Raw genomic sequence first — 13,550 nt, 5'->3', positions numbered from 1 at the left:
TTGGAAATGTCCTATTGTCAAGGGCTATAACGACAGCCTGAGTAGATTTCTTAAACCTGAAACTAGCTTGCTTCTCTTCCTCTGGAAAGCTCCACGCTAGAGATCATGATATCTTCATTAATAGGATGAGGTGTGTTTATGAAAGCATTGTTGGAAAAAACATGAGGGTTAAAAAATTACGGAAACAGAAGGATGTCAACCATAGTCTCATGCTGATGACCCAGGCTTATTTTACAAGCAAAAGTTCAAAGGTTTTATATGTATGGAGACAACAGGACAGCTCATTATGTGTCATTCAGTAATAAAATAGAGCATGGGACTAATACATAGCACGGAACGCAGATACTGTTTGATAATACTTTTGAATTTAAGTATATGGTCAATATTATAATAATTTTGGCTCTGTGTATAATGGTATTAGGATTGTACATGTTTTCAAGAGCTGAAATGTATCATGGCTGGCTTTTCAAACAAGATTTCTCCACACATCCCTGGGGAGACAAACCAAATGAAATGGAACAGACAAGTTTCTCCTTTGTGGTCAGAATTCCCTGGTTTAAGCCGTAATTGAAAAGAGGTGCAGGAGGATGAGTCAGAATGCCCTGTCATTGCTTTCGGAAGAGCTGCAAGCATACCTCTTTTATATTTTAATCTTCCAGGTTAAGTACTCCAATAATTCACCTAGTTTATACTTCAAACCAAAACATACATTTTATCCTATTCTTTTTCTTCTCTGACCACGAACTCTGGTTTTATGGTGGGAAGGGAAGAGAGAAATCTCAGACGTCCAGGAGTCCAATTTAGGAGGTAAGTTACAAGAAGGTCAGTGGTTGGCTTTAACTGTGACAAAGGAGGGTCTTGGAGGAAATCAGTAGGCCCACATTTAACCAACGTCTACAAGATGTATTTTCCGTAGTAACTCACCCTTGATGCCTGGATTCCCTTATTTTAATTGATTAATTATTGTAATTTCCTTGTATCATTGCTATACTGGCCATGACATTTCTGTTAAAAAAAAAAAAAAAAAGACAAACAATAACAACCAAACAAGACCCCAACAAAGGTGTGCCACACATGAAAACTCTGTCTGAATTGCACTTGGATGTCTGCAGTAAATTAACTCCAGCAAAGAGTGTATAAAACAGTCTACCTGGGGTCAACCCTCTAATAGGCGGGCCTTAGCTGTGACACAAAACGCGACCTCTCCAGCTCCCAGGCGGCCTTTGCGGGTCTGAAACTGGCCGCTGCGCACGGGGCGGAGTCGGGGCCGGGAGCGCGCCCCCTCCTGCGGCAGGACGCGCTTGGGGACTGAGTCTCTGTACAGTCATGGCTTCTGCTGGGCAGGGCCAGCTGTTAATCCTCAAGGCGGATACCGGGGCGGTAGACAGATGGGGCATGTGGGTGGCGTCCGTCGGTGAGAAACACCTAGCGCAGTAAAAGGGTGGCGGCGAGAGGGAGTTCCCACGTTGCGTTCTTCCAGAAATGAAGACTTAAGAAAATACCAAGGAGGGACCAATCGGTGTCTTTCGGACGCGCCTGAAACCCCACCCTCGGTCAGAGGAAAAGCCCCTGGGGTGAGACGCAGGAGCTTCAGAAAAACCGAGAAGAAAAGCAGCCCCCTCCGCGCGCCAAGGTCTCTGCCTCTCACTCCTGCGCGGCCGGCCCAGCCTGCGCCTGGCACGCGGCCCTTCGCCCGGCTGCGCCTTCCCACCCCGGCCTTCCGGTTGCCTCGGCCGGCGACCTGCCTCCGAGTCCTCCCATGGCGGCAGCGCGACCCACAGGCTCCGCGAGCGGAGCCCTTTGCTGGCAACTCCTGCTGACCCTCACGGTGAGTGGCTGCCCGGATCCCGGTCCCGAGTGGGCGCACGGACCGATGGGGGAGGGAGGGGAAACTTTGGGAGCGGGGGGTCGGTGATGGCGGCGGCCCATGCGGAGGGTTCTTGGGCCTGGGGCTGGCTGGAAAAAGTGCCGTAGGCTGGGGGGCGGGCAGACGGAGGAGAGCGAGCTGGGCGCCGCGATCCCGCAGGGGAGGAGAAGGGTGTCTCTGGTAGATATGATCAGCGCAGGCAGATGAGCGGCTGCAAACGCCCATCCCAAACCGTGGCCTCTGGGTACAAGCCGGCGAGCGCCGCGCGCCCCGCGCTGCTCCTCTGCGCCTCGCGCACCTCCCCGGGCGGGGCAGTCCATTCGACCTCAGTGGCGGGCTGCGGCCGCGGACGAGTGGAGCCGCTGGGCGGATGCGACCGAAATCGCAGGTCCCTGGGTGAAAGGACTAGGCGCCTTTTGGGGGACTGATCTTAGTGTGTGAGTGAAGGGTGTAGGGAAGAGCTGGGGCGGGGGCGGTCTCCACCCTCTGCGCCTAAAGATAGTAGATGGGCCAGCCCTCGGTGGTCCTTGGTACGGTTTCCATTGTTTGTCAGCACGTGAGACTTCATTCCCCTTAAACTTCGGGGAAGTGGCTTTCCCGATCTCTCGCCTCGGAGGCATACAGAGTCTCCCCGCTCCCCCATCCCCGCCGAGCCCTCCAACTCTAGTTTCCTTCCCGCTTTAAAGAACCCAATAGCAAAGACCCCAAAGCTGGGAGGGAAAAAGGAGGTGGCCTTATTCGGAAGGGATAGCCCCCCCCTCCCTGGCAGGAAAGACTGAAATCTCTTTGGGGGACCTCAAGGCGTAGGAATCCAGTGCGGGGGGAGCAGCCCCTGGGAGAGTGTGGGATCAGAGGTTCCACAGACTGGGCTTCCTGGGTCCCCTGGAAGGACAAAATTTACATAGAACAAGTACAGAGGGCTAAGCGGGTAGTGTCCTTTCACGTTGAGCCGCAGGCGTTAGGGCTGAAGGACAAGGGGACGAACCGGGAGAACAGACAGCGGGAGGATTCCTTCTGGAAGGGGTGCAACTGGCGGCGGGAAATATCCGTGTAATTTCCCTTACTCTACCGCTCTCATTTTACAACGAAATCCTGAAATGTTTAACTAATGAAATTGTAGTTGTTACTATTATTAGAATGCCTTTCCCATGGAACTCCAGGGACTTCAAACCCTTAACTAAATTCCCGGGGCACATTAATAACATACAAAGGGCCGGGTGCACAGCAATTAATCGTTCACAGCTGAGAAAATCAAGAAGGGAGTAAATAACGGTCGTGAAATATGTCCTTGATGACAAAAGGAACGGATTTTGGTTAGATTCTTTTTTTTTAAATTTTTTTTTAATTTAAAAAAAATTTTTTTTAATGATATTCTTGTCTGCTTACATTCTTTTTATGTATGTATGTATGTATGTATGTATGGCTGTGTTGGGTCTTCGTTTCTGTGCGAGGGCTTTCTCTAGTTGTGGCAAGCGGGGGCCACTCTTGATCGCGGTGCGCGGGCCTCTCACTGTCGCGGCCTCTCTTGTTGCGGAGCACAGGCTCCAGACGCGCAGCCTCAGTAATTGTGGCTCACGGGCCGAGTTGCTCCGCGGCATGTGGGATCCTCCCAGACCAGGGCTCGAACCCGCGTCCCCTGAATTGGCAGGCAGATTCTCAACCACTGCGCCACCAGGGAAGCCCTTGGTTAGATTCTTAATAAAGTTGACACTTTTTCTTTTTTTTTTTTGACACTTCTTTTTAAACATTGCCCCTGAAGGAAAAGGCATGATTAGGCGCAGGCCATAAATAGCTTTGCTCTTATATACGGACACACAGAACTTTCTGTGTGTTCTCAGTTCCTTTTTAGAAGAAAGCAGATATAAGGGAATAAACTAAAGTTGAATACTCCTCATTCTTTGGCCTTCCTCAGCTTCAAAGCTGGATAGGCCAGAAGTGGGGGGTAGCTGTGGCTACCATCCCCCCTCATCCTACTGCATTCTGGCTGGAAGGCTTGCTGGGTCTTAAGCTGTTCCGATGCTCATGTGCATGTCTGTGCAAAGTCCTGCTAGCCTCACATGCTTGCTGTGGTTGTGGGCCTCATGTGTGATAGACGTGTAAAGAAGAGTAGGAACGTTACTAAATAAAAAAATGGCTTGGGGGACACCCCTTACACTTCCTCTTCCCCATGCACCCAAGTAATCCTTCACGCTTCTGTGAATCAGCTTCTCCCAACTTCCTCATCTTGTCTCACCTCACACGTTTGGTAACCACTTGAACGCTGCCTCTACCTAAACACCTAATGAAGGTTCTGTCTCTCTAAGGTCATCAGGGATCTCCACTGCTAAATCGAAATCATTCCTTATACAGTTCCATCTTGTGGTTGAAGCTCTTCTAAATCAAGAAGTCCAGCATGGGGCTTCCCTGGTGGCACAGTGGTTAAGAATCCGCCTGCCAATGCAGGGGACACGGGTTCGAGCCCTGGTCTGGGAAGATCCCACGTGCCGCGGAGCAACTAAGCCCGTGCGCCACAGCTACTGAGCCTGCACTCTAGAGCCCGCGTGCCACAACTACTGAAGCCCGTGTGCCTAGAGCCCATGTTCCGCAACAAGGGAAGCCACTACAATGAGAAGCCCGCTTACCACAGCGAAGAGTAGCCCCCGCTCACCGCAACTAGTCAAAGCCCATGTGCAGCAATGAAGACCCAACACAGCCAAAGATAAATAAATAAATTTATATATAAAAAAAAAAAAGTCCAGCATGAACATGGACCTGAAAAACCATAAAATAATAAAAATGTCCCATAAAATATTTCAGCCTTACTCATAATAAGGAAAGATGAATTTAAAACTACATTGGTTTTAAAGCAATTATACTCTAATAAAGATGTTAAAGGAAAAAAGAAAAAAAAGGTCCATATCAAAAAAAAAATCTTTAAAAGAACAAACAAATAAATAAATAATTTTTAAAAATGGTATTACAAAAAAAAAAAAGAAAGAAATGCATTGAAATGTCATTTCTCATTTGGCAAACATCCAAAAGTTTGACAACAGGCTCTGTAGGCAAGAATATGGAGAAATAGAAACTCATAAATGGCTGGTGAGTGTAACAAAAAGTTACAACCCCTATGGTCTATATACAGTTGTAACAAATGTAAATAGAAACTGTTTTACTTCTTCCTTTCCAATTTATATGCATCTACTCTCTTTTCGTCTATTCATATACCAAATACTGCATTGTTTTAATTATTGAGACTTCATAAGACCTTTCAGTATCTGCTAAAGCTAATATCCTTTCATTGCTTTTCTTTTTCATAATTTTTCTATCTTTAATTGTTTATTTTTCCTTATTACGTTTTATATCAGCTTGTCTAGTTCTAGAAAAAATATTGATGGGATTTTTATTGGGATCATAAACTTTATAATTTAACTTAGTATAAATTGATATATTTATGTTGTTGATTTTTTACTATCCAAAATAATAATATATATTTCTTTTGTTCAAGTCTGCTTTTGTGTCCTTCAGAAATATTTTCAGGTTTTTCTCAAATAAACTTTACATGTTTCTTGTTAAGTTTACTTTTTGGTATTCTAATTTTTTATCACTTTTGAAAATGATTTCTTCTTTTCCATTATATTGTTTAACAGATTTTGTTTATGTGTATGATGACTAATGATTTCTGTATTTTAATAGTTGTTTCTGCTCCCTTATGAAATTGTCTTATTGTTTTGTGGTTAATTTCCTTGGGTTTTCCAGATAAATAGTCATATCAAATGCAAATAGTGTTTTTTTTTAACCTCTTTCTTTTCAATTCATATGCCATCTAATATCATTCTCTTGCCTAATATACTTTAATATAATGTTAGCTATAGATGATGACCCTTAGGAAGTCTATCTTGTTTCTGAGGTTAGTGAGTCTACTGCTAGTGCTTTTCCATTGATGATGTCATTATAATATAAAATAAAATTATATTGAAGTAGCACTTATCAATTCCTATTGGGGGCACTTTTTAAAAAAATTTAAGAATGGCTATTGAATTTGGTCACATGGTTTTCAGCACCTATGGTGCTGATCACATGCCAGGGCTTCTTTAAACTAATTAGCGGCTTGAGTTTCCTAGAACAAATGAGTGATGTGAATGTGTATCACAAATCCGTGTGAGGACCAGTTTACTTCTAGCTCACTCTTACAGTGAAGGTTTTGCATTTGGGGATCCAGATTAATGTGGGCAGATCTTCTCTTAGATCTTAGGCAGATCTGTGCTTTGATTTCACTCCCCTCTCTTGAGGCCAAAAAGCCAGAATCTAATCTTTTCAGATTAGAAGTTGTTTCTGGTGACTACTGTGTTCCAGCTTTATCCTCAGTTTTTGCCTAGCTAGATGTTTTAGGATGGTTTAAAAACATGTATCCATCATTTTTAGTTTTGGCCTGGGGGTTGGACTGAACACCCTAGGTCCCATTATTGGAAATGAAAATTGTTCCCCTAATTCATTCGTCACACTGGTCAAAGTTAACCTTATTCAAATAGAAAGCTGCTTATGTAATTTATCTGCTTAAAACAAATCTTTGGTTTCTTATTATCTTTAGGAAAAATGATCTATGTGTGTACTTTGTTAAGGCTGTTCAGGACCTGTCCCACACCTACTTCTGTGAATCCATTTTAAACTCCTGTCTCTCTTGTGCTATATGCATCAACCATCGCAAATTACATTTTCAAGTCTGTCATCTCTGGGCCTTTGCATATGCAGTTCCTATGTTTGCAGCATACAAGCTCTGCCTCCCTGTGACATGGCTAACTTGTTGCCCCTCTTCACCTGGCTCTTAGAGGAGGCTGGTTCCTAGTGCTCTCCCAAAGCGTCCTGTACTTCCCTGTCATAGCTTTTCCTCCATTATTGAAATTACAAATAAGTCTTATCCTTGAATTGAATGTTTCATGAGAATCCTTTTTACTGCTCTGTGTCTGGTACATATTAGAGCATTCAGTAAGTATTTGTTGAATGCATGAATGACTGGATGTCCAGGATACTGTTATCTGAAATATTGTCTTAATTCGGCCACTTCTCACCTTTTCCATCGTTTTTTACCTTAGTCCAAGTCACCACCTCTCCTCTCAGATAGATTCCTCCCGATGGGTCTCCTTGCTTCCACTCTGTCTTCCCCGTAGTCTGTTCTCACATGGCCACCGGAATGAGTCTGTGTAAATGCTCACCACGTGATTGCCATTCCACAGTGTCTAAACCTACTGTGCTTCTCTTTGCCCTCAGAATAAAATTTGCACTCCTTACTGTGGCCTTTTAGACCCTACATGATATGCCTATGATTGTCTCTTCACTATCATCTCCTGTCACTCTTCCCTCACTGTGTTTACTGCTACGGCCTTCTTTTTGTTCCTTCAACACACCAGGTGAAGTCCCTTCCCAGGGCCTTTGGCCCGGCTTTTCGCTCCACCTGGAAGACTCTTCCTCAGTTAGTGAACTGGTTTGCATCCTGGTTTCAAGTTTCTGGTCTTTATCACCCTCTCTTCCTGTTTTATTTTTCTTGTAACACTTACTCTTGGCATTGTGTGACCATTGTGCATTTGTGTATTTACTTTTTGTCTCTTAGTGTAAAATAATTTCTGTGAGGTCGAGTTCTCTTTGTTCACTGTAGTAGCCTTTGAACACTTCCTGGCACCTAGGCAGAAACCAAGAAATGATGATTGAATGAATCAGTGGGTGTATGCCTTCTGTCACCTTGAGCTGGACTCTTCACATGTCTGATTCTACTCCTATTCTCTCTGGGCTATGCAACCAGTGACAATTCTTTTCATCTTTTTATTTCTAATTCAAGTACAGTCTCTTTGTTACGTCCATCTCTGAGTTCCAAATGAAATGTAATCTCTGCCATGCTTGGTCCTTCATACATAATTTAAATTAGATACTTAAAGGGTCTTTAGTGCATCTTGGAAATAAAAATTTTCATCCAAATTTTGATGATTTTAATTTATGTTTATAGACTTTTAAATAACAGTGTAGGGACTTCCCTGGCGGTCCAGCGGTTAAGACTCCGAGCTTCCACGGCAGGGAGTACGGGTTCGATCCCTGGTGGGGGAACTAAGATCCTGCAGGCCGCGCGGTGCAGCCAAAAAAAATAAAAGTTGAAATAACAGTGTAAATGCTGGTTAGCTGTTTTGCTTTTGGTCAAAAACCTTTGCAAAAAACTGTGAAACTTTCAGAAGCATCCATTATAAAGTTTCAGAGAGAACAGAATTTATTTTCAGTGTGATCAAATATATATTGTATTGGAATTGGTTCAGCATAAATCAGTAAATCATTTAAATTTTTTAAGTGAAATATTTTTAACACTGACCTTAATTCTCATTATTGAGAACTTCAAAATAAGTTCATATTTCAAAGTCGTGTGCTTATATGCGTGGGGTCATATGTAAATACTTTTTAAGTCACTCCATGGCAATGAGTCAGTGCTTCTCTTTAAAAGCATCGGAATTTTCTTTAGGATATTTTTGATTTGGTACCAAAACTCATAGACAGTTGACAGTTAATTGAAACAACTTGCTGGATCATTAAATTTGTTTTTGTTTCTCTTTCCTTTTACATACCTGTGCTGCCTTCCTAATAGTTTCCAGTGCTTTCCCACAAAAGGGTGTCATTGGTTTCTCAATATATCCACTAAGTTAGTGAAGTTATTATTAACTTCATTTTACAGACTAGGAAACAAAGCCCAAGAGGATAAGCAATTCTCTGAGTTTACATGTTTTGTGAGGGAGGGAGCCATGGCTCTTAGTCTGTTGTTTTTATTCTTCTATGCAGTTTTTTTCTGAATTCTTAATCCAGTGTATGCTTTTTATTTTATTTTGCTAATTATATAAACAGATTTATAATTATACAAATCTGTATAAACTGTGTACACATGAAAAGGCTCTTTTTAATGTATAATACTGATTTTTTTAGATCTTAACATTTGCCTGTGATGCCTGCAAAACAGTGACACTACATGTTCCCTCCAAACTAGATGCTGGAAAATTTATTGGTAGAGGTAAGAAACTGCCAAAGTATGTAATAAATCCTAATTTGGTATGATCTTGTAAAATTAGTGTAATCTTTAAGAGGATAACTGTATTGGAACTAATAGTTAAAACTAATACAGTACATTCCAATACTTTTTTTTTAATATATATGGTGTCAATCCAATGAACGGAATATTGTACTTTATTGAAAAACATGATTATATAAAGTAGTTAAAATTGTTTAGTTTGAGTAATGAAGTAATTACTAATATTTACATTAGATGAAGGATATGGTATTTGTTATAACACATGTCTATGAAATTGAGAAATAGTATTGAAACTATTTCTTGAATTTAAAGGTGTTGTTTTTGGATTTCATCCTAAAATATTTTGGCATCTTACGACATTTACTTCCACATATTTTTTTGTATGAATTATTTTTTTCATATAACTCAAATGTATACCAAAAGATCAGATCAATGAAGATACAGAATACGATGACTATTTAACAACAGATGCAAAGAGTTCAGTAATAATTTAATGTAATAACTGCCAGTTTTAATCTCTAGATTCTGTTTAACTTATTTTAAGTGTTCTCATGTATTGCTCTGTGGCTAGTTTCAGTTAATAAAGAAAAACTTTTCTGGTGTGAGTTTAATATTCAAACTGTAGAGTTCACATGCTTTTATTTCAGAACAAATGTCTCTTCTTTAAAAGGCTGTGAAGTAGGTATCAGAAGTGATGGATACGTTTAGTTAAGCACAACTTAATTAACCGTATAGTTTCATATGTCCTTTTAAAAATGCAAAACTTACAAGTGTCAGTGTAATTAAAGTTTTTGACTGCCCCACCTCAAATACAAAGCTTACTGTTAAAGCTATATATTGCTTTGTTTTACGTAACAAATGATTGCTCTGTACATTTTCTACAGTTAACCTGAAGGAGTGCTTTAAATCTGCAAATCTAATTCATTCAAGTGATCCTGATTTCCAAATTTTAGAAGATGGTTCAGTCTATACAACAAATGCCATTCTTTTGTCCTCAGCGAAGAGATCTTTTACCCTATTACTTTCCAACACAGAGACCCAAGAAGAGAAGGAAATACTTGTCCTTTTAGAGCAACAAACAAAGGTATACCAAAGTATAAAAATGAAGTATGATGAACTGTTTTCTTCAGGTGTAACTAACATGACCAGGGAAGATGTGAATCAGAAAAGATATGGGATAATTTAGCTTGAAGAAGAATAAAAGCCATGACTCAAGTTAACAGTGTTGAAATGGAAAAGCGTTGTTCAACATAGGTTATCACAGATTATAATTTCTTTTTATTTGGCACATAAAAGGAGAAATTGGGATATGGGACAGCATGAGAACTTGAGATTAGACACAGAGAAGCATTTCTTGATCTTCACTGTGGAATAGGTTTCCAAAACAAGAAACATTATTGCTTCAGATATTTGTATATAACTTGGACTTTGTAGCTTTTAATTATTCAAGAACTCATATGGCATGTTAATGACTTAGGATGGTGTCCTACTCTGGGCAGCGGTATAGGGTCAATGACATGGTTGATTACTCTGAGAGATACATGAGGCATCCAGAAATAGGTCTCATGTATCTTAGCATAATTTTTAGTCTTAGAAAATGGAGGACTATCTTAGGTTAAGCTTTGGACTTCACTCACACTTATGACTTTGTGACATCCAAGATCAAAATGACTTCATTCGACCACTGGCCATTACTCACGACAGCTGTTTGAGAGTTGTCACCATGTTTCTCTCCTCCTTCTGACACAGATCTCTCTGTTGGTCCCCTGGCTCTTCCTAGTTGCCGGTGAGTGGAAGATGCTTATGCTAAATTTAGAAGGGCACCTGTCTATTTACATTCTTTGCATATTTCTCCTCCCATGTTTTTGCATGGCAATGTGGCAACAGTACAGTTTTTTTTTTTTCAGTTTTGCTTCTAGGCTTCCAATTTCATCTCTCTCTCTTCCATGTTCCCACCAAGTTATTTTCTCAAGAGGATTGCTGAGATAACAGTTAGGGCAGGGATTTCTTGGTTATTTTTTTTTCTAGTATTGACATTTCGTTCGGTCTTCAAGCACTACCATGGTCTTACGCCTCCGCAGCTAATCCTCGTGAGAGGAGAAAGATGTATCAGAGTTTTAAAGTTTGAAAATAAAGTAGTCGTTGGCTTTATTTATTATTATTATTTTTTTGTCTTCTAAATTGAGGTACTAAGGAAAAGGCGTTCTCAAGAAAAAGTTCTAGTACGTGCGAAGAGAAGATGGGCTCCTATTCCTTGTTCAGTGCCTGAGAATTCCTTGGGTCCTTTCCCACTTTTTCTTCAACAGGTATAATTTACTTTCCTTCCACTGTGAGAGTCTGTGGTTTCCATCTTTGTAAAAAATTTAGACAATGAGTATGCAGTTATTTAAAAAGTATGTGTGTATGAATACATGAGTGAGTATGTCTATCATCTGTTTCAATATATGGTATAAATGCATCTCTCTATACCTACGTATACTTTTTTTTTTGCAGTTTTAGTCATGCAAAAGCCATTTATAAAACAGGAAAACCCATATAGCACTCTCAGACACATGCTTCCTTAATGAATTTTCATATCATCAAGGGTATCTCAGAGCCTGGGCATAGTCTAGAAAACCCCAAAACATCTTCCATAACAAAGGATGAAATTGTTGATAACAGGTCAGATGCCAAGAAGGGGAAAGACACGTGCACTTTCCATGGTTTCTTCCCAAGTCCACTGCTTAAATCACACTGGATCCACATTTTCTCTTCCCTGTTTCATTTTTAGTGGAAACCCTAGCAAATCTTCTTGCCTTCCTCCCTTATCAGTGGTCACTACCATTCAGTCTAGCTCTTAGGTTTCTTTTCCCCCAGTTCTTGAAATGGTGAGAGAGAATCCTTGTTTATATCCCACCAACAAATTCAATGCAGCTGAGAAAAGAGCATTTTAAAGTTGAGAAAGAAATTGTTAGAAAATAATTGTTAGTCATCCTGATAGATAGTCAAGATCCTACTAAGAGGATGAAAACAGTTTGGAAAAAATTTTCTTTTTGAATCAAATACCAAAGTAGCACACTTGCCAGGATATTACGTCATTTCCATTCTCACTCATTTTCATCCTCCCATTTAGCCCCTATAATAGAGAAGACGCTGAGAAATAACAAAAACTAGTTAAAGAAACCATTTTCCAAATGTTTGCCCTGCCGACAGTATACTTTAAACCCAGTGTCTCAAATATTATGTTATGTATAATAAAACTTCAGGTGTAAAACATTGACAAAAGGATAACTTCTCATGCTCAGAATACTTTGTTATCTAAGACAGGGAAAGTCCAAAATGCTTGATCCATGTAGTTACATGTAGCCTTTAAAGTATTTCTTAGTTATTCTGGAAAGCTAAGATGCTATTACTTTATTTTCCTCATGCCTTGCTCTTGAATTTCACAATTATTAGGCTTCCTTATTCTATTGCTGCTGTTTATTCAGACATAATAATAAATTAAAGAGGGCAATTACTTATTGTAAAATGTCAGTGTGATTGCATAAGTGTATAAATGAAAGTTTTGCTGAAATACAAATTTGACTTTTATGTATATGATGTTTACTTTCTAGATTCAGTCTGATACAGCACAAAACTACACTATTTACTATTCCATAAGTGGGCCTGGAGTTGACAAAGAACCTCTAAATTTATTTTATGTAGAGAGAGATACTGGAAACCTGTTTTGTACTCGTCCTGTAGATCGTGAAAAGTATCCATCTTTTGAGGTAAAGTCTAAAGTTTACATATTGTATTAGTAAAATTAAACTTGGCTATTTTGTCTCTCTTCCTCAGTTCTTTTACTCTTAACTGTTTTCTGATTTTGGCATCCGTGCTCTGGGTATATCTGATAGTACAGACCTGACTGGCAGCAAAAAGAATTTTATAGAATAAATAGCCTTCGATTCTATTAGATTGTTCTGGGAATTACAGTTTACTATTTTTCTTTTCAAAAGAAAAAAAGAGTACCACTTTGAACAGTAGTTATTTATTTGGCAGAAAAGATCTGTGAACCTCGTTATGGTCCTGAGAGTGATACCATAGGAGGAAAGTCAAGTTCAGAAGTTAAGCCTTGGTACCTTTGCAATGAGAGAAAGTTAACTTGTGGTGAGCAAGTAAGAAGTGTGGATGGTGCTTAACTAGGATAACTAGGTCTTTTCATCATCTGGGCAACCTCCTGTGGTGGGATGAGCGTTAATATATAAGAATTTAACCTAATGTTGTGTTGATTTTCCAACAGGAGCTGGTCATTTTGCTTAACTTAGTTTTAATTATTTTATATCTATTTTGGATGATATAATTACTTAGTTTTAGAATTACTACAACATGACCTTCTAAGTACCTGTGATGGTCTGTTATTTCTATGATAGCTGTTATGAGAAAAATTGCAATTGAAATTCATATTATAAAATCAAAAGAATAAATCGCATTCTAGACCCAATTTATAGCCACTCATTTGGTCCATTTCTGACTCCCCCTTTTTAAATTAAAAAATTCTTATGAAGACGGTTATCTAAATACAATCATCAATATGCCTAAAATTCTAATTAGAAAATAAAATAATATCTCAGTTAACTGCACCTGGGGAATTTGGAATCCTAAGAATTCAAAGTTATAAAAGATCCAGAA

At 39.9% G+C, this 13,550-nt stretch overlaps 1 protein-coding gene across 2 annotated transcripts in view; it reads left to right on the top strand.

The window, feature by feature from the left end:
* Positions 1-1,546: 1,546 nt before the first annotated feature.
* Positions 1,547-13,550, top strand: part of DSC2 (desmocollin 2) — a 32,413-nt gene continuing 20,409 nt past the window's right edge. For both annotated transcript variants that reach the window (XM_059894026.1, XM_059894027.1), the window contains exons 1-5: positions 1,547-1,828; positions 8,798-8,882; positions 9,785-9,984; positions 11,087-11,206; positions 12,494-12,649. In XM_059894026.1, the coding sequence (XP_059750009.1) occupies positions 1,760-1,828; positions 8,798-8,882; positions 9,785-9,984; positions 11,087-11,206; positions 12,494-12,649 (630 nt within the window). In that variant the 5' untranslated portion in view covers positions 1,547-1,759. The remainder of the gene's footprint in view (positions 1,829-8,797; positions 8,883-9,784; positions 9,985-11,086; positions 11,207-12,493; positions 12,650-13,550) is intronic.

This window comes from Balaenoptera ricei, chromosome 14, assembly GCF_028023285.1.
Source record: "Balaenoptera ricei isolate mBalRic1 chromosome 14, mBalRic1.hap2, whole genome shotgun sequence".
In the NCBI taxonomy this organism is placed as follows: domain Eukaryota; kingdom Metazoa; phylum Chordata; class Mammalia; order Artiodactyla; family Balaenopteridae; genus Balaenoptera; species Balaenoptera ricei.
The sequence above is the reverse complement of the archived record's forward strand: the minus strand, read 5'-3'. Positions and strand labels throughout refer to the sequence as shown.